The 26,276-nt window shown below is 40.7% G+C and overlaps 1 protein-coding gene across 1 annotated transcript in view; it reads left to right on the top strand.

Annotated features, from left to right (window-relative positions):
- The window catches only part of TENM2 (teneurin transmembrane protein 2), an 860,793-nt gene that overhangs the window by 53,458 nt on the left and 781,059 nt on the right, over window positions 1–26,276 (top strand). The window contains exon 2 of the mRNA XM_037167968.2: window positions 16,961–17,236. Coding sequence (XP_037023863.2) covers window positions 16,961–17,236 — 276 coding nt within the window. The remainder of the gene's footprint in view (window positions 1–16,960; window positions 17,237–26,276) is intronic.

Genomic DNA, 26,276 nt, shown 5'->3' with positions numbered 1-26,276 from the left:
CATTCTTTGTCAATGAAACTGGTATATGGTTTTTCATTTTTAATCTCCCCATGTATCTTTGATTAATTAATTCAACAAATGCTTATTGAGCAGCTACTCCACTAGATCCCGGCTGTACAAGGGTAACGATCAGCCAGAGTTGTTGAAGGGGACCTAGTGTTGCAGGTGACTGACAAATCAACAAGTCAGTGTCAAGTTCGCATAGTGTTATTTGCTTGACTGAGGGATGCTTAATTCTCTACTTCTTTATGTTGTATCCCACTGTCTGTGCTCATTTATTTATAGCAAAAGGGGGCTTAAAGAAATAAGCCGAATTCACTTGGACAGTCTACGAATTACTTCATTCATTTGAAAAGTTGGGAGAAAAAATCTAGCCGTTCATAAAGCCATCCTCTTATAAAAGGGTTACTTTCCTGTTTTACCCCACATACACACACCCCTTTTTTTTTCTTTACAGATTTTTCAAAGTGCCTCCCACCACGCAGCCCACATTCCAGTCTCTTAGTTGGGAGAAGGGGCTCTGATCCCATGTCTCTCAGGAGAAATACTGTGTGATCTCAGTGGTTTCAAACTGAGTCTTTAAACTGAGCTAGAAAGCTTGGCATGTGGGAGACCACCCCGGCTTTGGAGCCGAGAAGAGAAAAGCACACATGAATCAAGGCTCTCCCACCTAACTCTTCTTGTGACCTCAGGCCTCTTATTTCTTCCTCTTGAGCCTAATGACTTTTTCCTGGTTTTGCCATTTCTGAGGATTCTATGAGATTTTGTGTGTAAAGTGTTTATGACCTGACCATGACACAGACTAACTATACAGACAATAAATATTAAGCCATGAGTGTTTGGTAAATGAACGGATGACAGGTGCCAACTCTTCTTGATCCCATATTTTCATTTTAAGCGGAAACTGAGGGCTCAGGGAATTAAGGGCTTACCCAAGGTCATGGTTACCATTCATAATCATGCTTTCTAGAGAACAAAGAAACATAATTACCTTCCCCCGGCACCTGCCTTCTCATCCCTATTCATGTAAGTACAGTGGAAAATATATTTATAAGAAATAATGTTACTGAACAAGAGGTCCAGGGGGGGGCAATATTTGGCCCACCCAGGGATACCAAAAACTGCTACAGAACAGGGGCCCCTCCCAAGGACAGAATACTAATTAATATCTACTTGGCTCTTCTGTCCGCCACCGATTGGAAAGACATCTCTCAATGCCAGAGATTTGTGAAAAGGAAACAAAATGTTTATTAATGCTATTTAGGCTTAATGCCTCCACTAAAATATAAAAGTCCTTTAGGGTATACACCTACACCCACACAGCGCTCCCTTGTCCCACTGTCCCAACTCCGGGTACCGTAAATCAGGAAAAGAGCCCACGTCTGTGTTGCAAGCCGCTGGCACCGTCAGCTGTGTCACTGTGCAGGATCTCGAGTTAATCCAAAGTACTGTGGTACCTTCTCAGGGTCCACTGGCAAGAGTTCGTTGTATCCAGTTCCAGTCAAAGTCCCTCCTGCTTTCCAGGCCACGTGGCCAAAGGGGCACCCCAAAGCCGCGTGGGCCTCTTCTACCAAAGCTGCAGGGGTTCGCACTCCACCAAAAGCATGTGGCTTTCTTCTTCACCTGGCTGCAGGGATCTCTATTCTGGCAAAGCTGCATGGTTTTCCCTTTCACCTGGGAAAGAGGGGGTCCGCACCCTGCCAAAACCACGTGGCTCCCTCTTTCACCTCACCAAGAGGGGGTCCTCACTCTGCTGAAACCATGTGGCTCTCTCCTATATGACTGCAGGGGTCCTCACTCTGCCCCAAATCACATGGCTCTCTCCTCACCTGGGCAGTTATCCCCTCGTGTCCCAGAGCCAATCTTTTCCAAGCTCTCACATAGGCCCCGAACCTCAGGGGTACAGCCCCTAGTTCCATCCTGTATAGAAGCCACTCCCTTCTCCCTGGCTCAAAACTTGGCCACGGCTATTAACATATCTTATGAAACCAGTTAAAGGTTATAGATGTGTTAAATAATCATTCCAGAGGTTAGCTGCAAAACTGTTGCTATGCAAAACAGCTCTCAATGGCCTGGCTCCATTCGTTTCTTCCTCCAACTCACACCTGTGGGGGGGGGAAGGGGTGAGGATACCTTATATGTCTCTCCAATATTCCTGTACACTTTGAATTCTGAACACCATTCCAAATATTTTTGGGGGGCCCTCCTTGGCTGCACCCTGTATCAATAAGACATATCATAACTGTATATTTACATGTTTAGCTCACTTGTAGTCCCCAGTAGCAGAAGCATAGCTTTTCCACCTCTGGTTCTTTGCACACATTTTTGTCTTTTCGTAGAACTGAGTTGAATTGATCTGTCTGAGATGTGAATGGTGAGTGTTTTAGGTCGATGTGAGCCATATAATGGCAACAATTCTTGGGAGGACTTAGGTGCAAAATGTAAAACTGGCCAGATAGGCAGGACCGTCAACCAAAGCCTGTGTGGCCTGTGTTCCTGATAATGCTGATGGATAGGTGTTCTGAAAGGACTGCTTTGATTTTCTTCTCTGAATGGAGACTGAGCCCACAGCACACAAGAGAAAGTGATTTGGAGCCAATTCTAAGGGAGAGGAAATTGAAGCGAGAAATAAGTGTTCGAAATAATCTGTTGCTGATCTCTAAACAACTTGAATTAATGAGGCAGCTAACCCCTTGTGGCAGGGCCACATCGGACTTGAGGCAGAGAGGCAGCAATTTCCCTGGTGGTCCCTTCACAGGCCCCGAGGGAGCAGACGGAATCAATGTCCCCCTTGAGAGCAAAGCGCCCTGAATAAGGGAAAGGTTGTGTCTCACAGGAAGGCTGGGCAAGTACCAGGTAGCGCACTGCTTTTCATGCGGCACCTGGAAAACGCTCAGCAACAAGTGTCTCAGCAGAGGACAGTTAGGTGTCACATTGGATCCCATTGCCTGTCATTCCAGAGAAGTAGCAGGTTTGCTGGGGGAAGTTGGCTTTTCAAGAAGGAAGCAGTCTACTAGGAGTGACCTCTGATTTTTAAAAAATGGCAGAGACCTGGGTGGGTCTCACTTCTCTGCTCTGTCAGAGGGATACTTTGTGACTTTGGAAAGCCCAGGGACCTCCCTAGTGGGGGCAGAGTGTGAATCCTTGCAGTTTCCAAGGACCGTGTTGACTCCTAAGGCAGCTTGCTTTGAAAATCTTCTGTAAGTGTGCTCTCTGAACACCAAAGGGGAGAGAGAAATGATAGACTCACTGGATTCCAAGAGATATTTTGGGGAAACGAGGAAGGGCCAAGGACTGTGTCTCTGATGACTAAACAATCATCCAACTAATTAGATGAGGCAAGGCAATATTCGCAGCGGGCAGCCTTTGCCAGAACACCGGAAAATAGAAACCGGGAGCCCTTCCTGAGCCTCTAAAGCAACCAGGTGGCCCGGGCATCGGAGGAGCATTTGGGGAAGATGTCCTTCTTTCTGTATTCCATGTGCTCACACCATCATCAGAACACGATCCACATTTCTCGTTAAAATCCTTGGAGGAGGCTGGCGGGTTGATCCCTTGTGACCGGGGCCTTCCGTCCATCCAGGTCAGGATTTCACGGAGGAGGCAGGGCTGCAGCTTGACCTTCGTGGGCCCCGAGGCACTTTGGCCTTGGCCTGCCCCCTCTTCCCCCCAGAATATTTAAAATTACATTTTACAACTGACTTGTATAAAGACAAATACATCACTATTATAATCTAAGCATTTTCTACAAACTGGAGGTTTACTTCTTCCTGATCTGAAAAGAAATGGAACCATTTTGCATTGCCCTAAAAGTATTATGATCCCTACTGTCTACAAGCGCATGTGCCTTTGTTATGCTGACTGGGTAAGGTGGCCCTGGTCCCCTTGAAACTGACATTTCTTCTGTTTCCCCTTGAAACCGACATTTCTTTCTGTTGTTGCCTCCACTCATGAATCTGAAAGTGTGAATTCCAGTGCTTTGGGATAGAGACCTCCTGTCCTAAAGATGATACCTCCACCTGATGAAAAGTGGAAGTCTGTGACATACTGCATAATTTCTGTGGATTTGGAAATCATAGTTAAAATTCACACTTAAGGAATACTTGGGTTCACAGGTAACACATCACCCCAATTGCTCGGCTCCGCCCCTGGCATAAGAACTATTCTTTTTAAGGATGGTGTTTTTACATTGCATTTAATATTGTCTCATTTTTGAATGCTGAATCTAGTCCCCATAATTGAATTTTCTCCGTGTGAATCAAGGCAGCCCTAGTGAGTGATGAATGAGCTCGGAGTTCATGTGTGCCTGGCGATAAATGTGTTCTCAGAAGTTTCCAAAGTTTATTAGATTTCAAGTAGTTTCTTAATTCTGCTTCCTTTTGTGCTAAACTGCCTGGTCCCTGTATTGTCTCCATCTTCTAGATGTCAGCCTCCTTCCCTCTACTCTCCCGTAACCCTGCATGGTACCTCCTGCCCCTCCTCAACTGGATGCAAAATCCCCAGTCGACACCCACCATCTGCAGCCACATGCTCTGCCTTCCTGCCTATTATGGGCTTGGATAACTTTTTCTCTACAGCCTCGTGTTGCTATTTTATAGATGAGGAGGCTGCAGATTGGGGACGGGGAGAGAGTCAATGAACTTGCATGAGATCCAACCATGCCTGGTGGAGCAGGGGTGCAAACTCTGGGTTGCTCGCTCCTGATATATTTCTAACTACAGTGGTAGAGTCTTTCTCCTATCCAAGGGAAGTGCACTGGCTTCCTGGTGGTATATTCATCCCATGGTGATTTTCTGGCATATACTTAAAAAAAAAACAACTAAGATTATTTTTAGAGCAGTTTTAGGTTCATGGCAAAATTGAGTGGAAGGTGCAGAGATTCCCTGTGTGCCCCGTTATTCCCACACGCACAGCCTCCCCCATCAGCACCATCCTCCACTACAGTGAGAAATATGTGTCACAACTGATGAGCCTACCTTGACACATTATAATCACCCAAAGTCCATAAAGGGCATTAGGACTCATTCTTGGGGCTGCACATTCTATGGGTTCTGTGGGAGAAATGTATGATGCCATGTATCCATCATGATAATATCAGACAACGTACCTTCTCTGGCCTAAACCCCCCTGCCTAACCCCTGTCAACCACTAACCTTTTTTATATCTCCACTGTTTTGAATTTTCCAGAATGTCATATGGTTGGAATCTTATGGTATATAACCTTTTCAGGTTGGCTCCTTTCCCTAAGTAATACGCATTTAAGGTCCCTCTGCATCTTTTCCTGGTTTCACAGCTCATTTCTATTTAATGCTAAATAATATTCCATTGTCTAAATGAACCACAGTTTACTATTCATTGGTTGCATTTCCTTTTGCTTCATAACTTTATTCCTGATTGACTGGAACTTAAAGAAACATGCAATTAAAGGCATTTATCTGTAGTATAATTGTATAAACATGAAAATTTTGAATGCCATGACTTAATGGAAGAATTATGATATGACGGCTAGTTTAAGGTATGAAATAGAGATTATCTGAACCAAGGTTTCCATTTTTTAATTATTTTAAATTTTAGAAAAAAGCTTTGAGTCACAGAAAAGTACAGAGAATAAAGTACATAATACTCATCACTTGGTCACTTATAATTAAGGTGATAATATTTTGTTATGTTTATTTCAGACACCCCCCCATTGCTTTCTTCTCTGTGTATCTCAATAATTAATTGCTACTAGAATTTGGTATATATCTTTCCAGGTCAAATTTATCCCATTAATATGTGTCTGTATAAACAACATACACGGCTCATTATTTTTTTCTCATTGTGCTTTTGTAAATTGACATTTGAATTTTGAGGTCTCTATTAAGACAAAGATTTATTTTTAATAATTCTCTACTCATACAATTGTCCTTTCATGGCCAAGTATGGTCAGTGTTAAAGGTTTGTGGATCTTACTGGTCTCTTAGGAGACTTATTTTTTTCACAATAGGCAGTGTATGAACTATATTACTTAACACACTTGTATAACTTGGGTGACAGTTTTGAGTGGATAGTACGAAGATCTTGGTTTTAAAAATTCATCAGTTGATGCCTCTGGATACACTGACATCCTTGTTAAGCTGCCGTCTCCATCACAGGTGAACACGCCCGTCAGGTGTGGAAAAAAATGCCTGTAAGACCCTTGGTTGGTGGCTGTAACCACATCAGGGTCAATATATTGCAGTGACAAGCTAGTTTCCGGTATTGCTGAAGCTGATCAGTTTCAGCATCGCTCACACCGTGAGCACAGTACTGCTGACAGTGGCTTATTATTTCGGCTGTGATGACATAGGATTCTTTTACCCCACTGAGCAAGCGTCTGTATTCTGTTTCTGAATTTCTTTTTGACACTGAGTTTCTGTGACTCAACAGCTCTCTATAAGTCAACAGCTGCCAGATGCTAAATGTAATTAAGGTTTTCCGTGTATTTGTAACCTGCGACGTGTGTTTAGAACACAGGAAGCAAGATGGGAGATGAAGAAAAGGCAAACTCTTGATTCAGTTTCAATGGTTCTCTCCCCTTTTCACGGATGCTAACAGGCACTAGGAAGCTATGGTCTTGCCATCTTCCGCAAACTCAATGGCTGGATGCTTAACATGGTTTTACACAAGTACCTAAAACCCTAACGGTAATTGGTGAGAAAGCAGTTGATTTAAGGAATTGATTCACAAAAAAGAGTGTATTATTAATATTTCTCCCAAAATATTCTTGGTTACAGTGTAGACTCTGATTAGTTACTGAGACAAGGTATCTGCTATACATACATTTACTTGGTAATAGACTGTGAGCCATCCGTCCCACTAGTTGTTGGACTGTAGGTGAGTTCATTCACTGCTGGGATCTACAATAATCCTTCAGTGATGAGAAAGTCAAAGTGTTTTCCAAACACCAAGTGCATGAGGGAGGCAGGGACCTTCATGAGCGCTGAGAATACAAAGGGCATGTGCCTGGAATTTGCCACTATTCTGGTTATTGTCAGTAGCTTCTCCCCTGACTATCAAGTATTCATTGTCCTACTTTGAGAAAATAGGATATTACATCACTTAATGAAATCAACATTAAATATATGTAAATATAGGCAGCTTACCTGGTAAAAAAAGTATTTCATTTGTATAGTGGTAGGAAAACATTGAAAATGGAATCGTGCCCATCATTGCGCAGTTTTGCACTTAACTTGTAGTAGTACTTACATAATAATACTACTAATAATAATAGCTGATATTTATTGTCTTTCTACTTTGTTGTGTAATGTTCTAAATATATAGCAACAATTACTGTATGAAGCAAGTAGTTCTCAAAGTAAGTCTCTGAGCAGCTGAGACCAAACAAAATAAGAACCAAATGAGCTAAAGACAGCACCTAAAGACTGACTTGCAAGACCACAGTAGGTCTTCATTGAGAGCAAGGACTGCTGTCAGAGATGCAATTGGGTCATAGAGCTCTAGGCTTTGAGCAAGAAAGAGGACATAATACTTATATTCCTACATAAAGCAAGAAACTTGAAAAGAGGTAAATGGTTAAATAGTGCCCTGGTCCTAGACAGAAGCAAATACAGAACTTTCAGGACACCAGAAGCCTCGATTTTTAGGTCCCTGTGATCTTTAAAAATTAAAATGTACCAATCTCAACTGAAATTAAATATAATTAAGTACATTAAAAAAACACGCCATAATTAAGCATAAGCAAATCAACAAAAAAGCGATTTTGATCTTTATAGTCCTAAAACATTAGATTTTGCCAGATACGTACTTGCAACTCTGAATAATACACAAATTTGCAAAGTAAGACTATAGCAGAGACACTGAACAGAAGCTTAACTATTAAAGGCTCTAATAGTTTTATAAAGGAAATGCATAATTGTTAAAATTTTTAAAAGTTTACAACATTCAGTAAATATAAAAGATCGGGCGCAATTAAAGAGAGAATTAGTCAACTGAAAAAAATAACCGAAAGAAATTAGTAAGAGACAATATACAGGAAAAAGAGATTTAAAATATCATAGAGACATTTAGCAATAAAGGATAGTATTTAGCTTAATTAGTGACAAAAAGAATATAGAAGTATTCAAGAGGCAATGGCTGAGAAATATTTAGAATACAGAAATTATGAATTCACAGAAATTAGAGGCACAGTATATATCAAGCATGGCATTAAGAGACATATTTTAAAAACAGATACACAGAAATGTTTGCTATAAAAGAATGGAAAAGATGCATGTTTAATGGTTACAGAAAACTCAAAACTGGCTTGATAGGTTTGTACAGGCAAAATAGACTTCAAAACCAGGAGTATTGTCAGAGAAAAACATGGGCATTTGAATTTGATAAGAGGTCAATTTGCGCTGGAGGTATGAAGACCTATGTGTCAGATAACATAGTTTCAAAAAGGAGACAGAGGAGGAGGAAAGGAAAAACTGATGACAGCAACGAGAGAGAAAAAAAAACCATAGTTACAAATTTAACTGTTTCTTCAGTAACTGGAAGAACTAGACCTAAAATATCAGTAAGAATATAGAGAAAAACACTGTCAATCACCTTGACTAATAGACATTGTAGAGTACTACGCGCTACGTTAGAACATATTCTATTTTTTCAATGTAACATTCATCAATATATACTATAGTCTAAATACAGTATTTAAGTGCCAATGAATTTCAAGAGGAGGTCCTAAAGAGTTTCCTCTTTGGCCACCAATACTTGAGTAAGAAATCAGTAACAGTAAAAAATCTACAGGAGCTCCAGACATGGAAATAAAATTACACACTTCCGCGTAACTCATGTGTCAGAGAAGTATGCGAGACACTAGGAAATGTGTGGATGTGAATAGGAATCAATGTGCAACGCACCCAAATGCCTGCCACACTAAGGAGGTCCTCAGTGAGCTAATGTGGTTCTCAGATGTAGGACAGCCAGACTGTTTGCATGTAACTCACTCTTGCCCGTTTCATGTTTTCTGATTAAAAATATTGTTCGGAGAGGCAGAGTCTCCCGTGATCAGAGGCACGCCACTGTAATACTCTTCCATAGGAGGAGTGATTCGTGCAGTTTTTAACACTGGAACTGAGTTTAAATATTGTTGGTACTTTTATCAGCAGTAAAGGGTCTCCAGCTGGCTAGGTTGACTGGATGCTTCATTTCTTTTTACGGTGTGGCAGTTGTTGGGCAGGACCTTTTGTTGGTCCTGCTTCAAGGTTTCCCAAATAGGGCTTTGTTCAGGCTGGAGCGTGAAAATGCCACAATATCAGAAGGAAGGCCATGCTCACCTTCCTCTTTGAAGTATAAAACCTACAGGGAAACCCAGGGCGTCAGGAACTCTCCCATCTGCCCTGGAGATTTGGGGGTTTTTCTGACTTGGAAATGTGTTCATTTGCATTGGAATGATTTTTTAGTTACAAATTGTAACAAGTTGTTAGTATCCAACATTCAAATAGAGAAGAGTCATTAAGGAACTCATATAAAGGACCCATGGACAAAGCCAAAGGGGAGTAGGATTGAGGGTGAGAGGTGGGGGGGACGGGGAAACTGGTGGGGAGAAAATAGGGACAATTGTACTTGAACAATAATAAAAACTAAACATTTAAAAAAGAAGGAAAAAATAAAATAAATAGAAGTACCAAAACATTGACATTTTAGGTGCTACACAGAAAAGAACATTGTGATTCTTAAAGAACACTTTTGAAATACAAATATTTGGCTTAAATTTTTATTAATGATAATACATGTACACCTACTCTAGTTTTAAGCCACAGGATTCTTTTTTTTTTTTGTGAACAGTTTTGTCAACATTTGGAAAAATATCTGAATATGTAAAATCAGATGAACTTTAGAAGAGCATTAAGAGAGAATTTATGTGAATAATTTTAGTATACACAGCATAAAACATTAGAATTCATAAGTAGTTGCTTTTGGATTTCAAAATTATTATTGCATATACAAATATGTAGATTTTAGAGTTGTATGAAAATAATATTTTAGATAATACTGGTAATTGTTTTGGACTGATTATTTTATGCAGCTCATACATATTTATAATTGCTCAAAATTTACATATAAGGTATTGATATTAAATATAAGAAACTAATTTAGTGATATGTTTTGATTAATCAAAAATAAAAGTTAGGTTTATCACTTACAAATTACCACACTTTTCTTGATGACTTTCTATTTTGCAAAATTTTAAGGCTTCTGGTCAAATTACTGTGATAAGAGAACTATAACATTATAGTTTACATCCTTTTTTTAAAATGCTTTTTAGAAAAATTTGGATATTTGATATTCATTTCTGACTTTAAAATGTAGACTGTAACCTTTGCTAAAGAAAAGTGACCCCTGTTTATTTACAAGAGATTATTTTTCTTAAGATAAATGGTCCTAGAAAAAGGCCACTTAAAAAAAAAGAATCAGTGTTCAAGAAGAACCCATACTTTATATTAAATAGTAAAAGTAATTTATTGCAATTTATTTTTAAAAAATAAAATGTGTTAAGAGTGTAATTTATTTTATGTTTAATACAATTTATTGTAATTATGCTATAATTATTTTTTAAATAATATCAAATTGGGGGTATAATATATATTTTATAGCAAAATTGTATAGCTACATTATTCCATCTTTTACTTTAGATTTACATTTCGAAACATGACCACAGAGGATTTTTTTAAAATAAAATATATGATAGATTCATTAATTTTCCTAAAGACCTCTCATTAACCCTTTTATCTGAATAATTATCAATCCTCATTCGTGTTGATATTTTTCTGGTTCGCGGTACAAGTGGGATTTTTTATTTTTATTGTATTCTGGCTATTTGAAGTATTATTTGAAACTTGGGATCTTACTTAAATCTTCTGTTTCAGCTGAGCTTCTCTGACACCAAGGCAGTGGGGAAAGTGGGACCCCAAGGGTCAACTGCAGGGTGCAGATGAAGTTCAGGTTTCTCACCTGGCCTGCTGACAAGGCAGGGGGAGGGGTGCTTTCTTGCTGCTGGGTGGAATTGTGTTTTCAGATTCCCCAGTAGGACTCTGCAGATACCAACCTGGTGGAGAGGGAGAAGGGACACCTCCTTATTGGTCCCCAGGCATCATTCTGTGGTGGTAGATTAGGTCTAATGGGTAGCCTCCTCCGACACCAGGTGGGGACGGAAGCCCAGGATCCTTCCAGGGCCTCCAGCAACACCTTTGCCCTGCAGTCAGAGAAGGCTCACTCCCATTGGATGAGGATGGGGCTCTGGCTCATCACATGGTCGTGGTCTTCTTTGATTTCCATCCCCCCCCCCCGCCATGTGTTATTGGAGTGAGGACGATGGATCTGTATTACCCAAGAGTTGACTTTGGGCTCATTTTGTCTGCTCCCATTGGCCCTTCCAATTTGCATATTTCTCCAGCAACAGGTCTGGGTTATAAGAGGAAAAAAGACAATCCAAGGAACTCACCACTATGTTCTTCATCAGGTCCCAGGGCCCTAATAGGTCTGACTTCTTCCCAACAACTTTTAGACTCTTTTATGCAGATTTTATATACACTGTCAAAGGTTTCTAGCTGTACTTAGTGGGAGGGGCAGAGAGAAGTGGGGAATTCCATCCTGATCTAGAACCAGAAATCCATCCAATTATCTTTTGAAGTATTTGTCATCATGCCAACATCCATTTCTACTTTCTCTTAATAGCTTAATTCTGTTAGATTTTGGTTATTCTGTGGTCTTGCTTATGATCCTAGCGTGTTTTAGCAGCACTTTCATTGACTTCCTGGAAAACAGCATCTTCACAATCTTTGTACTTTAACCTCACATTAGCACGTATTACTTCTGATGATCAACATGTAATTGATGACATGGACGTTGATGTGTGGTTGATAGGAACACAAATAGTAGTGTAAGTGGGTGGGAATCAGTGGGGGTGAATTTTATGAGTGCCTCTTAGCAATTATTTTCATGACATAGCAACTTCTGCTTTTCTGTGTACAATTTCTTAAATTCAGAGGACTTACATAGTGATTGCTCCTATAATAGAAGTGTCCTATATTGTACTCCACCATTACTGCAGTTAACGTCATCTTCCTGTCCTCATAGTACAAAATCTGTTCAAATGCTGACATTTTTCGGTGCTATTCGTAGTCCCTGGTATTACCATGGCATGAGAATTCTGACTTAGCAAAGTATGTGCTTCTCCCAGTTAAAGGTTATTTGAAAGTGTGAGAAGTTGGTAAAAACTTACAAAATAAAACTATGACTGCAATGGGCTGACGTATCCTTCCTTAGAACTGTATCCCCAAATATCATAATTAGTCAGTCGAAGGCCGACACATGGTACCTATAGCAAAATTTCTAAAAAATGTTTGGTGTTATCTATAGGTTAATAATCAAGAAAAAGACAACTTAAAGCAAACATGATTCATCGAAAGTTATTTTTAAAGACTGCGTTCCATGATGGTGATATCATAGAATTCATGTAATTGTTTATCTATGAAAATTTGGACTCACCTTGATAACATAATATGGGACCATACCGGGTAGTTTATTGGCAATAGCCATAAAACACTTGCCTCGGTGAAATGCGTTTGAGACACTGTGCTCATCTGCTCTGGCCCGCAGAGCAGTCAACTGGAGCTCGACCACCTTCCTGGAACAAATGGGTTGGAGGGACAAGAGGTGCGAAGAATGGCAGAAAGACAATAGATTCTGATCAAGCTGCAAACTTTATTTTTACGAACTGGGTATCTATCTATCTATCTATCTATCTATCTATCATCTATCTATATGGGAGGAGGGAGAGGAAGGAGATTAGGTTGCTTGCTATTGGCTAGCTTAAGACAAAGGAGGGCCTGCTTATTGGTTACTTGGGTGTAACTTGTATTCGTGGACACCTCATGTGCCTGTAGCCGATTGGCTTGTGGAGCGCATGCGCACGGGGGCTAGTTGGAGGTTATTTGGAAAGTCCTTGTTGATTACAGGTTCCGGTAATCAACGGACTGTGCCTTGTGGCCAACCGCAATGTTTTTAGCTAAAGGCCAGGTGCTCATTTCGGTGAAGTACGAGACCTGGGGCAAGGTTCCCAACACTCATCAGCTTTAATTAGTGATAGCAAAGAGATGGGAGGCAGATGGAGGGTAGCCTTGGGTTTCATGAACACTGAGATATTCTGCCTCTTTTTATTGTTCCACAACATAGTAAAGAAGGAACGAAATGTTGACTGCTTTCTGCTGGAGACCCGTAGCTTGGAGAATGATACAATGGCTAGCATCTTTCATTCATAGCTGCCATGCAGCTTAATAAAGGCATAACGATAGGAGATGAATTAAAGCAAAAGCAGCCTTCCATCAGCGAGCAAAGTAAGTCCAAACAGTGAGTTGACATAGTATTAAACCCCGCCCATACTATTTACTTAGTACGGAGCTTCATGGGAAGCCCCATGAAACTCAGACAAATGAAACTCAGACAAATGAAAAATATTTGTGTGAAATAAGCTCACATAGAGGAACGTTTGGGAAACTGGGTGTGGTAAGAGTAAACTGAAGGGGACGTGATAACTCCTCCAAGGATTAGACGTCCAGTCTAATTAGACGTCCCTGAAAGCAATGAGCCTACTGCTGGATGACCATCAACTGGACATGCTGGTAAAGGGTGGGGGGCTGGACCACAGGTGACCTTCCACGGCCCCCAGCCCTTTCCTATCCAGTATTTATTGCTGCCTGGACTGTACTTTGCTTGTGTGTTTTCTTTGATGAATGTCTTTTTCCCGATTACACTGTAAATATCATGGATTGTATTTTTATAATGCTCACTGCTGCATCTCTGATGCCTAGCATAGCACCAGGAACAATAAATATTCATCGAATGATTTAATGAACAATAGACCAATTTGTTTTTTCTTTTTTTGAGCATATGGCTCACCTGTTTCCTATGTGAAGCCACCAAACTTGGAAAAGGCTTGGCCCAGAATCTGCCCCAGGTATTGAGAATGAGATTTCTATTCCTTCCGTTAGTTAAGGACAAAAAGGTGGCAACCTGGAAATTGTGGGGAATGTGTGGCATTGGGAAGGTGTGGACCTATTGGAAGAGGAAGATGGGAAGTTTAGAAGATAAAATTTTGGGGAACACAATCCTGGTTTTACAGGAAAACCTGCCTTTCTGCAAGCTAGCGTGAACTTACTTACCTTCTCCTGGTGGATTCAGTGCAGCAACTCCGACTTCCTTTAGGACATTGCTTACTTGTAGCTTCCGAGTGCTAAGCTTGAAGTTGCAACTCGCAAAAGATACCTTTTCCTTTGCTAATAGTTGTGTTGAAATTTAGGCCAAGGTCAACTGACTCATGATGATCTCATGTTTGTTTTAACAGGGAAATAACATGTTAATTTCTTGTCATTAAATAATTTGATGACCAGGAAAAGGACGCTGTATTTATGCTGTGGCTTCCCAAGCCCCAGGCTTTACTGCCTCTTACTTCTAGTCCCCACATTGAAAAGCACAGGAGATGCTCTGGAAATGGAAGCTTTCTTCCTCACACACGTTCCTCTCCCCCTGAGTAGCGAGTTCCAAATGATGAGATGTGGGGAAACCAGCCCAAGTAATGCCCCTATTTATTACACAATCGTACGCATGTGATTCTGTAACAGAACAGTATCACACTCAAGCACACCATATGACATTTTAGGTGAAATGCTCAAATTGAAGCTGTAAATTATCACACCCCTATTATGGCCCTACCAACCACACTCAAGCAGGTGTTACTTCTGCCGGACCCTGTAAATGCACTCCATTTCAAATGCGATCCTACAGGTGAAAATTCCCACATGTGAAATGAAAACACATGTTTAATGTGGCTTATCTTCATTTACAGTAGGGAAAGGAAGCAACCCATTCCATGACTGAGCAGAAAAAACCATGAGCTCTACAACAAGATGGGAAAATGCTTAATATTCCACAACTTGGTTTTTTTTTTCATTTAGTTAAGAATGAGAAAAGCAACGATAAAGAGGAAAGTACTGTAGTATCAGATATTAACTCCGTAACTTCAGTTTTATGGACTGCTGAGACCGAAGCACACACATTAGTGCACAATTACGAGGCAATATGTGATCACCGATGGTGCAGACTGGAACAACAGGCAGAGGCAGGGAGTTTTAGACAGGCACGATCCAGCGGGCCCGGGGAACACCCAGGACCCAGAGCTATGCTGCCTGCCGGCGGCCGGGACCAACCACCTCCCAGCACAGGTGGCTGGCAGTCACCGGATGCACACGGGGAGTTTTGCTCTCCTGAGCGCTCCAGTGAGGAGGCGGTTCTGCAAAGATGATCACACCTGTGGGAAGTTCAGTGTGCCGCGTACAGAGAAAAAGAGAACCTGGGAATAAAAACGCGTGCGTGTTACAGTTTGGTGCTTTTAAAAAACAAAAGCTGAGACATGCAACCACGTAGGCAGACTGTCCTAGAGTGTGGCGTTTGCAGACATGAGCGAGAGGGACAGGCTGGCAGGGACACAGCCCACACAGAGAATGAGGGAACCCATGGCTTCCGTGCTATTCGTGAAGTTTTCTTCATGTAGAGCATGGAAGTGCATTTCTTCACTGTATTTATTTTCATTGTCCTTACACTGGTTAAAGAGTTTTAAAAATCAGCTTTATATATCAATAACTGGAGTGTACTACATGATGCCATGTAATTTGCATGAAAAGCTTAAGATGTCTGGGAAGAAGCTAAATATTAAAGCCCAGGAGCAGAGCATTCACTGTGCAAAAATGTTGCCAAGTTGGTTTTTGGCTGAGAGCGTTTGACATCGTAGGATGAGCACAGGCTTAGGATCTGCAGATTAGAGGTGAATCCTGGACCTGCCACTTGACCATGTGTGACCTTGGACTCAGTACTGAACTTCTCTGTAAAGCGTCCAACCCCTAAACTGCTGGGTTAGGATGAGATGTAAATGAGACAAAGCCACAAATGGCCTGGCCCCATGCCTGACACATGCTGGCATTTAAGTGCTCAATAAGGGCCTATTCCTTTGGGCTCCCCATCCAGCCCTCTGCCCACCCAGCACACCCCACACGAGTGCGGATTCACCTTCCAGAGGTGAAACCTACTGGTGGTCTTAAAATTGTGTTAGCAAAGACAAATTATCTGATATCGTTTACAAGCAAAAGGACTGACCCTTCATCCCCAGGCTGCTGATTTAATTAACAAAGTATATATCGCCTTTAAAAAACCAGCTTGGTATAGATGATCATATGTAACACAGTTGTTCTGGGAAGAATTGAAGAGATTAATACACAGATTTTACAGATAAGAACATTGAGGCCCAAAGAGTCAGAGACTTGCCACCATGAGACATACCAGTGGAACGCTGGTACCCAGGTCTCCTGGCCACCACTCACATTTATTGGAGGATTCAGGTTCTTTGACATGAAGACAGACTACTCACGAGCAGATCCAGGTTTTGCTACAGCCTAGGCGTATGACCTTGGTAAGTCACTCAAATTCTCTGCTCCTCAGTTTTCTTATTTACAGAATAGTTATACTATGGTCATCAATATCAAGTTACACAAATTCTGAGATGTAACATAAAAGTTACAAAATAAAAGACGCCTAGAGCAAAGGAAGCGCTAGGTATGTATTTGCTGTTACTGTCAACGCTATGCATTTTCAGCCCATGATGCTGCACAGACAACAGCAAATGCTTCGACACGTTCAAGATCAAACCTGAGCGTTCTGTGCTCGGGTTAAAATCAACCTTAGATGCTTATATGTTTTGTTTTTAAGTTTGCCCCAATATCCTACATACTCTTGCCCCAGATCTGGTCCTGTGTACTGTGGCAAACCTTGTCTATTTGGGGGGTGAGGGGTGGGAATAGTGTCTGTCTGCTTTGTATAAGAACACATTTTACCTCCGCGAAGCGTTTCACGCATGTGAACACGCTGCCTGTCGCTGTCCCCGCAGGAACCAACTTCACCCTGGCGGAACTGGGGATCTGCGAGCCGTCCCCGCACCGAAGCGGCTACTGCTCCGACATGGGCATCCTTCACCAGGGCTACTCTCTGAGCACGGGCTCCGACGGCGACTCGGACACGGAGGGCGGGATGTCTCCAGAGCACGCCATCCGGCTGTGGGGCCGAGGAATCAAGTCCCGGCGCAGCTCCGGCCTGTCCAGCCGTGAAAACTCAGCCCTGACCTTGACCGATTCTGACAACGAAAATAAGTCGGATGACGAGAACGGTAGGCCTGCTTCTCAAATACCTTTCCACGTTCTGGGTGCTGCGCACTATGAGGTTCGGGATGTCTTCATTCTTAAATCAAGAGGTGTCTAAAACCGTTCATTTTCGTTGAAATTGGCTTTGCCTGCTCCGAGCTGGGGGAAAATACAGCAGCCAACCTCAAGTGCACAAGAAATGAAGAGAGAATTTTAAAATCGCATTTTAATGATAGCAGAGTCGCCAGGTAGAGTCAGGTGGTCTTATTAGCAAGTATATCATATTGAAAAAGAGGCAAGTTGATGAACTATGGCCTATCGCTAGGAAATGTCCTCTCTCCACAAGTTTCTGAGTCTCGGTATTGATTTCCCCTTCCCGGTAAATGGCAACTTGGGGGGTTCGTTTATTTATTTACTTATTTTTCATGAAGATCTCTCAAGAATCCTACCTTATCTTAGACTTCCATTTCCAGGTGGCAACGCCTTTTGTCCATATTAAAGATCCAACTTGGAACAGTTGCTCTGGAGTTTAGTGGTAACCTATAGGAGGGGGCTTTGTCTTCAAAAGAGTGTTCTCTCCTGTATTTGCTGTTCTTGGTACTGATGTAGGTTAATGGCTTCCCACATCTCCTATCACAAATCACTATTGCTTATCCATCAGCTTTGTAGGTGGGTTTTAATGAAACTTCGAAAATTAAATGCTTCCCATCATTAAGCAGTAAATATAGGGAAGCCTAAAAAACTCATTAAAAAGATAAGGTGCTTATTTGTGGATTTCTCGGTGACTCACAACTGTGTTCAGTCAAAAACATTTTTATAAAAGAGAAATTGCATTAGGTAGAGTTGATTTATGAGGAAAACCTCAGATGCCATGTGGGTTGTTATGACTATATTGTGTGTTTGCTAAAAGAATTACCATTAAAATGTTTACAAGTAGATCAGTTAAGGGTGTTTATATAAAATATTATAAACTTCTAGTAGAGCAGCTTTAAGTATTTTCTTGCATTTAAAAAAAGAAAAAGAAATTTGCAGGCAGACAGCTTGTTGTGAATGCAAAATTTTACTTAATCTCAAAACTGTTGAAAATACATCATTTCCTGGGTAACTTGCATATATTCAAAACGATGTCATTTTGTTGCATTTAAATTTATATTTAATTCTGAAATAATTTATTCTATGGTGGGGACAAGGGGTTGTATCTTAATTACGCCTCCGTTCATGTAGCTAATCAAGGTGTGCTCTCAAGGAAAAACCTGTACTTGACTCCTTTTGAATTTTAACGAAATTCTGACACTTGGCACATTCAACACTCCAAGGTGCTTAGTTGATAGGAAATTACTTTCAGAAGTTTTCAGAGAGGCATACATTGAATTCATTTACTGATACACTTTTTCAACTGTGTGTCAGATAGAGGCAGTTTGATTGCCTAATAAAGAAAATCACTTGTAATCCAAGAACTTAAGGCACATTATAAACAAGGCATTTTAGCAAATCTTCCTTGGCGAATATTCTCCCTGGTCTCATGGAAACCATCTACACAGAATTATTTATATATGTGTAGAGAGTCTTCACTCTCTCTTTTTAAGCTATATAAGTCTTTAAAAACTCAACTAATAAAGTGAGGTTTCTATGAAGCAAAGGCAGCAAAAAAGAAAAAAAATGCTTGCCTCCAAAGTTACCCAGAGCTGTTATGGATGGAAGAACTTTATAATTGATGATGTAGTTGGTAGACTACTAGTTGTCTCCTTTTTCCAACATTATTTGAAACATCGTATTTGAGCAGTTTCACCTTAGGAGACTCTCTATAAATCCCTACGTACACAATGTCTCATTTTTTTCAGTAATTCTAGTTATAAAGCAGTCAGAAGTGCAGAAACAAAAATGCACTTAGAAGTACTAAGTGCTTTTTTTGTTCCTGATGCATTTTGTTCCAAATGGGGTGCATTTGTGCCTGCATCAGGCAAGTACAAAGGGCTATTGCAGGCAGAGTTCAAGCTTAGGTGATAGATGGACATTTAAAAATGTACAGAGAGAGCATGTTTTCCCTTTAATTTTTCAGCATTTCACATATTCAAAAGATGTACATAATACATGTTCTGTTCTCATTGGGGGCCAGAAATAAAAATAAGAAACTGCGCACGGCATATCCTAAACTCTTCAAGCAAATAAAAATGAGGTATAAGCTACTCTGCAGACCGAGATGTTAACTTCAGCCAACTTGCTCTTTCTCTTTGACAAATGCTGTTTAGCTCACGGAGAAATCAATGTGTTTTCACATCACTGAGTTTATGAAGTTTGAGAATGTATTATCATATAGATTGACAGTTGCCCCACGGTTCCACACCACCGCATGGACACTTCCAAAGCCGTCATTAATTTCCTTACACTTGAACCTGCAATGGCTTCCTCCATCATAAACACTCTGCCCTTCAGAACCAAATCAATAACCTTTTAGGAATGCCTGTCTTGAACAGGAAGTAGCAGAATCCATACTTTTCGAAAGAAGCTCTAGTCTAATTCCATTTTAGATTTGAAGGATATGTGGTCATAAAAATGGATCTTTTCCTTTAGATCCCATACAGTGTTATTTCATTTTTTTAAGGCAGAATCTTGGGGTGCGTCGGCCTTCACGGTGCTTATTTAAAATCGCCCTTAAAAAATCCCCATTGTGGTTTTATTAAGCCCAGGTAGAAAGTGAAGAACCGATCTCGAAAACCAACTTCTCTTTCTGTAATATAAAAAAATATGTATCCAGCCTTCAAACTCATGTCATAAAATTCCTGACTGCCAACAGTTCTTCTGTGACAAAAGTGACCTACGAGTAATTTGGAAGTCCTATTGCCGTGAACACACAGCCGAATTTGTCTTTTTTTTTTCCAGCATAGACATTTCAAAATTATCACCTCTCACGGCTCCGCATCGTGCGCTCACTGTATGACCACCGCATCAACATCATGCTGGCTTGGGTTTCTTTAAATAGATTCGACTCTCAGGTTCAGGGTATTTTATCAGGCCCTTTAACTCTATCTTTAAGTGAAGGACCAGCTTGCTTAGAAATGGCAATGAGAGTTGGAACAGCTCCACCAAGTTCCTGCGGCTGTGAAATTTGACTGCATCGGTAGAAAGGGCTTTCTCAGTGACTTTAAATTAGAAACATCTCGCTTTGGGGTAATAAATTCCCCACTTAAAATATATCCTCTTCGAGGTCCTTTATATCACCTGAGTTATGGAGAAAATGGGGCAGTGTCTCATACACAAGAATAACTAATTGCCATCTAAAAAACGTGGAGAAGCAGGCTGTAAAAATCCTGGTCTAAGTACTCTTGACTCCCTTAGGCAGTTTCTTCACCTTGGGGACTTAAAAATATCCTTGAGATTTTTTTTCCAGCATAATTCTAGTTTCAGTTATTTTATTACAAGTCCAGAAAGAAAAAAAAAAGGAAAAATGAAGCTTGGCTATCGGGTAGGGAGTCACACATTACAGAAAACTAAATCTGGCCTTGGTTAAAGCTCTAAAAAAATGATCCTTCCTCTCTCCTCTCCATTTTTACCCAAAGTAAATAAGGACAATGTTCATTTTCATCTGTTGTCAATTGGGGAATTTATAACTCTCATAATGTACGTTGAGGTTGAGATTTTGAACGGCGGGTAAATTCCACTGCGTTTCACAGAATGCATTTATAAAACAGGTTGACTTCAGGCACAGCATGGACTCGTGTCAGTGAATCTGTGAACCACAGATTTCATCAGACTGTGAGTCTTAGTGGCGGGTCTGCGGTGCCCCTCTCTCCTCTGAGGGCTTGGGTGCCGCTGGTATTGAATGCGTGTTAGTTGAGACATGAGGCCTGAACTCACAGGGGAAGAAGGATTTTCCTTAATACCAAGGACAATGTCTGTAGGTTGTTCACCGCTAACCATGTTGCATTCATTTGTCATGTGAGCTGAGTTTCTTCCTCTTTTCAAACGTGGCTTCTGAGTACATCTCATATTCGAGTGCCCTATAAGCAAACATGTCCAAGACCCCCAGTGGGTTTCTTCCCCGCCCCCCTGCCACTCTGTTACTCTTACATACCCTCAAGCTGTCATTGGGTTTTATGAGCCACTCTGCTTCTTTCTTCCTCCACCCTCATTCCACATGTATAAGCTCCAAAGAATGTCTAGAACAGATGTAAAAACTTACTATAAGCACCAGATAATTATAACCTAGGGCTCATAATTTTGCCCTTAAAGTTGGGAGTAAGAATAGTATAAGAAGTGCCTACAAAAATCACACAGGGATATTTAACTGTATTTTTCATGTTGGTATGCAGCTAATTTCTTTTCCAGCCAAGCTTGATGTTTTAAACTTACATGGAACCTAAAGAAAAGACTGTCTTAATTCCTTAAACACAAAACAAAAAAAGAAAGAAAGAAAATGAAAATGAACTTCTAATCCATTTTAATGGCAGTTGTTTTCAACTGTTTGCAAGCTTTGTTTTTTTATACTTGGACATTTGAAAGAGTAGCATTGGTAAAGAGGAATGTGAAGTGAGCGATTGTGGAATGAAAACGAGACATGAAAATGAAGGGGCCCAGGCCCCCGGTCTTGTCTCTTCCTAAATAGTTAGACGCTCGCATCTGATAACTTTAATTTAATTCCCTAGAAGTGCAGATATCAGAGGACATAGAGGTGCTGTATTTCACAAAAAGTTTATTAGCACTTTTTGTAAAGTCAGTAGAAGTCTTAAGTATGGAGTTACCATAGTCTTAAAACACAGCCAATAATAAGAAAACCAGAGACGATATTTAGGAATGCCACACGCTGGACGCCTGAGCAAGGAATGAAGGGCTTGATGTTTTGCAAATGAACTTAAATGAGACTTCAGCGATTTAGGTTTTCGGCTAATTAAGCCATGCTTACATTACTTTAAAGTAGTGAACTTGAAGGCGCGTGAGAAGATATGCCCGAGTCCGGTGCTCTGCATGTTCCAGATTATAAACTTTAGTTGCACGACTCTTAGTTATTTATATATTTCTTTCTTTCCTGTGGTGGTTTCTTTCCTGTCAGTTAATGCTCCTAGGGGCTATCAAGCAATGGTTCCTTTTAGTAACTGCAATAAATAAAATGAAGCGCTAAGCCTTCCTTTTGGCAGGGCTGGGTTGATTATTACACGTGTAATCTCCAGGCATTTGGGGAGACGTTGAGTTTACTGGATAATCATTTGGTTTGGAGCTGCTGATTTCCTGCTCTATCTGTTCTTTCACGTCAGTTCCGTAGCAAAGGCCATAAACGGTGAAGAGGCAGCATGTTTCTGTCGGTTGGCGACTGGAAGCCTCCTCTTAGGGCTTTTTTGCCTCTTGTTCAGTCACTTTTTAGTTCGGTGGTTGTATGTCAAGGATCAAATTATGTGTTACCTTTGGGGAGAGGTGCCATCAGTGATTAAGGCCGTGAATGAATGAGTTAAGGTTGAGGTAGTGGATAGTATACACTTTCTAAAGACAACTGAATCAGGATGAATTTGTGCAGAAAATAAGAGCAAGCTAAATAGGGTTTGAAGTGCATATGAGAAGTAGTGAGGCATTCCAGAGATCCATTCTGGAACTGGTACGCGGTGAGTGGAAGGAGAAAATGGGAAGTGACGGACTTGTGAGTAGGATAGGAATTGCGCATATATAGGTGTTACGTATATGTGATTATGCATAAGGGCAAAAATGTTACCTGTTACTTAATGTTGAGTATTATTTAGTGCTCACTGAAAGAACTCCCTAGAACATTATCCTTCCCACTCTCCCTCAACTCATTTTTAGGGCTATTAAAGGAACCAAAGGTGGAGGTAAGATTCCTGGAACAGTCGTTAACAACAGAGGTCATGAATTGCAGCCCCTGGATTGTGTTATTTGCTTAGTTTTTTGGCAGTGTCTTAAAATTGCACATTGCGAAGCAACATTTTACAAGTGGGATATCGTGTATTAGCAATTTGTATTTTTGGCTTCTCTTGCAATATCCAAGACCCAATAGTGCTTATTCGGGTTTCTCCCAGAAGCAAACTGGGCAGTAACCATGGCAGGTGTAGGTGGGCCATGTCCCCTGGTTCACCTGAGCTCCCTGCAGGCTGCTCCTGTCATTTAAGGTTTGCTGTAGCCTGTGTAGACACTTGAGGTACCAACTTTAACCTGTATCCAAACTTTGGGGAAATCAAAGGTACTAACAGGGGTAGAAAGAAAGCTACAAATCAGCGATTTTAGCTTAGTTTAACATGTTTAGATTAGTTATATTGCATCTTTTTTTTTTTTGCAAATTTGACTCATCTATACAATGGGTTTGATTTTTTATAACAAATTTCTTAACTTTAAAGATAAATTAAAATGTCAGTGTAAAATAAAGTGAAATCATATGAAAATCAATTTAATTTGGAAATAAAGTAATTGCATTGTATTTTGCTGTGTATAATGAGCACCTGTGTTTTTGTGTGGTTTATACATGGGATTGTTATACCCATGGTATGTAACCCACAATAATGTGCACCATTATTTTTCCTTCAAAAATTTGGGCAAAAAGTACACATTACATGTGGCAAAATATGGTCTTTGTGTCAGAGGGGGTGATCAGGGGGTGATGAGCCATCCCCAACTTCTAGGCAGGTGTCCCGAAGCTCTGAAAAAGTAAAGTGAGGATCTTGCATTTTTAACGCATGCCCTTAGAACTATGTTACTGCAAAAATATCCAGGTGGACTTTTAGGAAATAGGTGGAGGAAAAACACACTTTAAAAACTTGAGCTCCTCGAGCCAATTGAGGAAAACTCCAGAGCTATTCAGGAGGAAGCTATTTAAAGAGGAGAAAAATGACTTGTGCTAATTACGTTCAGTTTTGATCCGGCGAGAGGTTTGTGGAGGCTGTTCCAGGGACAGGGAAGGCAGGAAAGCAAAATGCGGGGCTACCCACAGACCTCCAGCTGCCCAAGAGGAAAGACGAGGAGCGGTATAGGATAATGCCCCGCGGGAAACAGGCCTCCACAAACTAAGAAATGTCCCTCTCCAAGTGGATAAGCAGGACACCCAGGTATTATTCAGGGATGACTCTTATTCACTGTGCGATATGTTCCCAGGTCTCTTAGCATCCCAAGGACACTGGCGAAGGAGAAAAGATCATTGAAATGCAAGCCTGTTTACTAATGGAAGAAAGTGGAACATTTGAGTTAGCATTCTTTGAAACCTCTCCATTCATGGAGGTTTATACTGGCCTGAGGGGAATAGAAAAGATCGACAGTAGAGCTTGTGTTAAACAGAACGTGGGCCATGGATTTACGTGGAGAGAACGAGGCACATGAGGAGGTGTGGGAAGTATTTCTCGAGAGTGTATCTTATGCAAGAAATGCACTATTTTACATTCACTGGTGGAAAAGGATCTTTGAGATGAATTGAAAACAGAGAATTTGTATTCGGACACTAATGCACATTGGTTAAATATGCATATTTTAATACATATGTGATGTGGGTAAAACTATGCTCTATTTCATTTAGCTTTGACAAAAAGTAGCTAAGTCATCTCAGGCGAGGAGATACTTTCATTGGGAGGATTCTTATTTCTGAAGAGACTTAAGGAGTGGCTGCTGGTTGTTCAGCATTATACAAAACTACTGTGTGCTTCTTTGTATGTGTGTCTGTATTATGGGCATATATATGGGTGAGGGCTGTTGGGGGGTTATTGAGAGGGAGCGCTCAGGTCTAGGCAGCTAGTGTCTCTTCAGACTATCTGGGTAATCCATTCTCTCAGGGTAACCTCTTGGTTTGTCTTATTATTGCTCATGGCTCTCTGTGCTGGTTATACCTTGGTATTTTTTCTGCCACCATTCCTATTTTCTTCTCTCAATTCCCTGTGCCAGCTTTCACTTCTTATATGAAGAGATGAAAGTATTTCCTTTGGTGTTTATTGAAGAAAGCAAGCACCCCTATACATTTATAGAAAATTTCCTGTCTATTCTCAAAAGAGAAATAAGGAAATAACACTGTATACGTCAGCACAGTGGGATCATCAGGGCAGCTTTGAAGAGATAGAGTTTTAATTAGATTGTAAATGAGGGTTAGAGTGGAACTGAGATGACGGATATTCCGAATGAAGAAGAACCAATGGGTATGGCGGTTGGACTATGAGGAGGGAGCGCAAAGATTATGATGCTCTTTTAGGAACATTCTCTTCAAAAAAATTGACTGTAGTCCGACTACTAGGAGCATAGTGGTTCCCTCGAGTAGCAGTAGATACATAACAATAGAGATGTAGGAACCAGATGACCAGGAGCTCTGGATTTTCTGGTAAGGAATTATCGTCTGCCCAAGAAGGATTGAAGCTCCTGAAGGTTTATTTGCACAGGAACTGTTACGCTTTAGGAAGCTTCTGATTAAAGTGTACGCATGCGCATATAGGTGTTTGGACGGGAAGGTAATAAAATCAGAAGCAGTGATGTCAGGGAGGGAAGCTGTAAACCAGACCACAGGGCCCAGGAACTCTCTGGACTCCAGAGAGTTCTGCCTCTTGAGTTTTCAGTGGGAGAAATAACCAGTGCATGGCATGTGAATGCTGTGTGTGTGTAATTATGCTATTAACACTGGAAATGCATCTACTTCGAAGCTCATGAAGTACAAGGAATGCTCCTTGCAGGATAATCTATTATGCTTACATGTGCAACACAGTGTTACAACAGCTGGGCTGAAGTGTTTATACTGCTCACGTGACTAGGCAATAAAACAGCATCAAATATTGCTATGTCTAAGAAAATGTAGGTCATAGTATTATTTTTTTAAACTGTGCTACAAGTAAATGAACATGGGCTAGAACTATTTGAGTTGATTAACAGTTTCTCGAAGACAATTCCTGTTTCTATGTCCTTGCTGCCTTGGAGTCAAATTCTCCTGTAATTTGTTTAAGTTCTCCTGGCACCGTAGCCATGTCTCTCTTCTCAGCCCCGTGCTTTTATATTTTACGCCTCATGGTCCTCTATTACTTGTTTTTATTATTTGCTCTATTTATAAAATGTTATTATGTTTATCTTTTATACTTCTCCCATTTTAACTTTCACAGTATATTTTGT

Source organism: Artibeus jamaicensis, unplaced genomic scaffold (genome assembly GCF_021234435.1).
Source record: "Artibeus jamaicensis isolate MK-2021 breed Jamaican fruit bat unplaced genomic scaffold, CSHL_Jam_final contig_432, whole genome shotgun sequence".
Lineage (NCBI taxonomy): Eukaryota > Metazoa > Chordata > Mammalia > Chiroptera > Phyllostomidae > Artibeus > Artibeus jamaicensis.
Note: the sequence above shows the minus strand (reverse complement) of the source record. Positions and strands in the feature narration are given on the sequence as shown.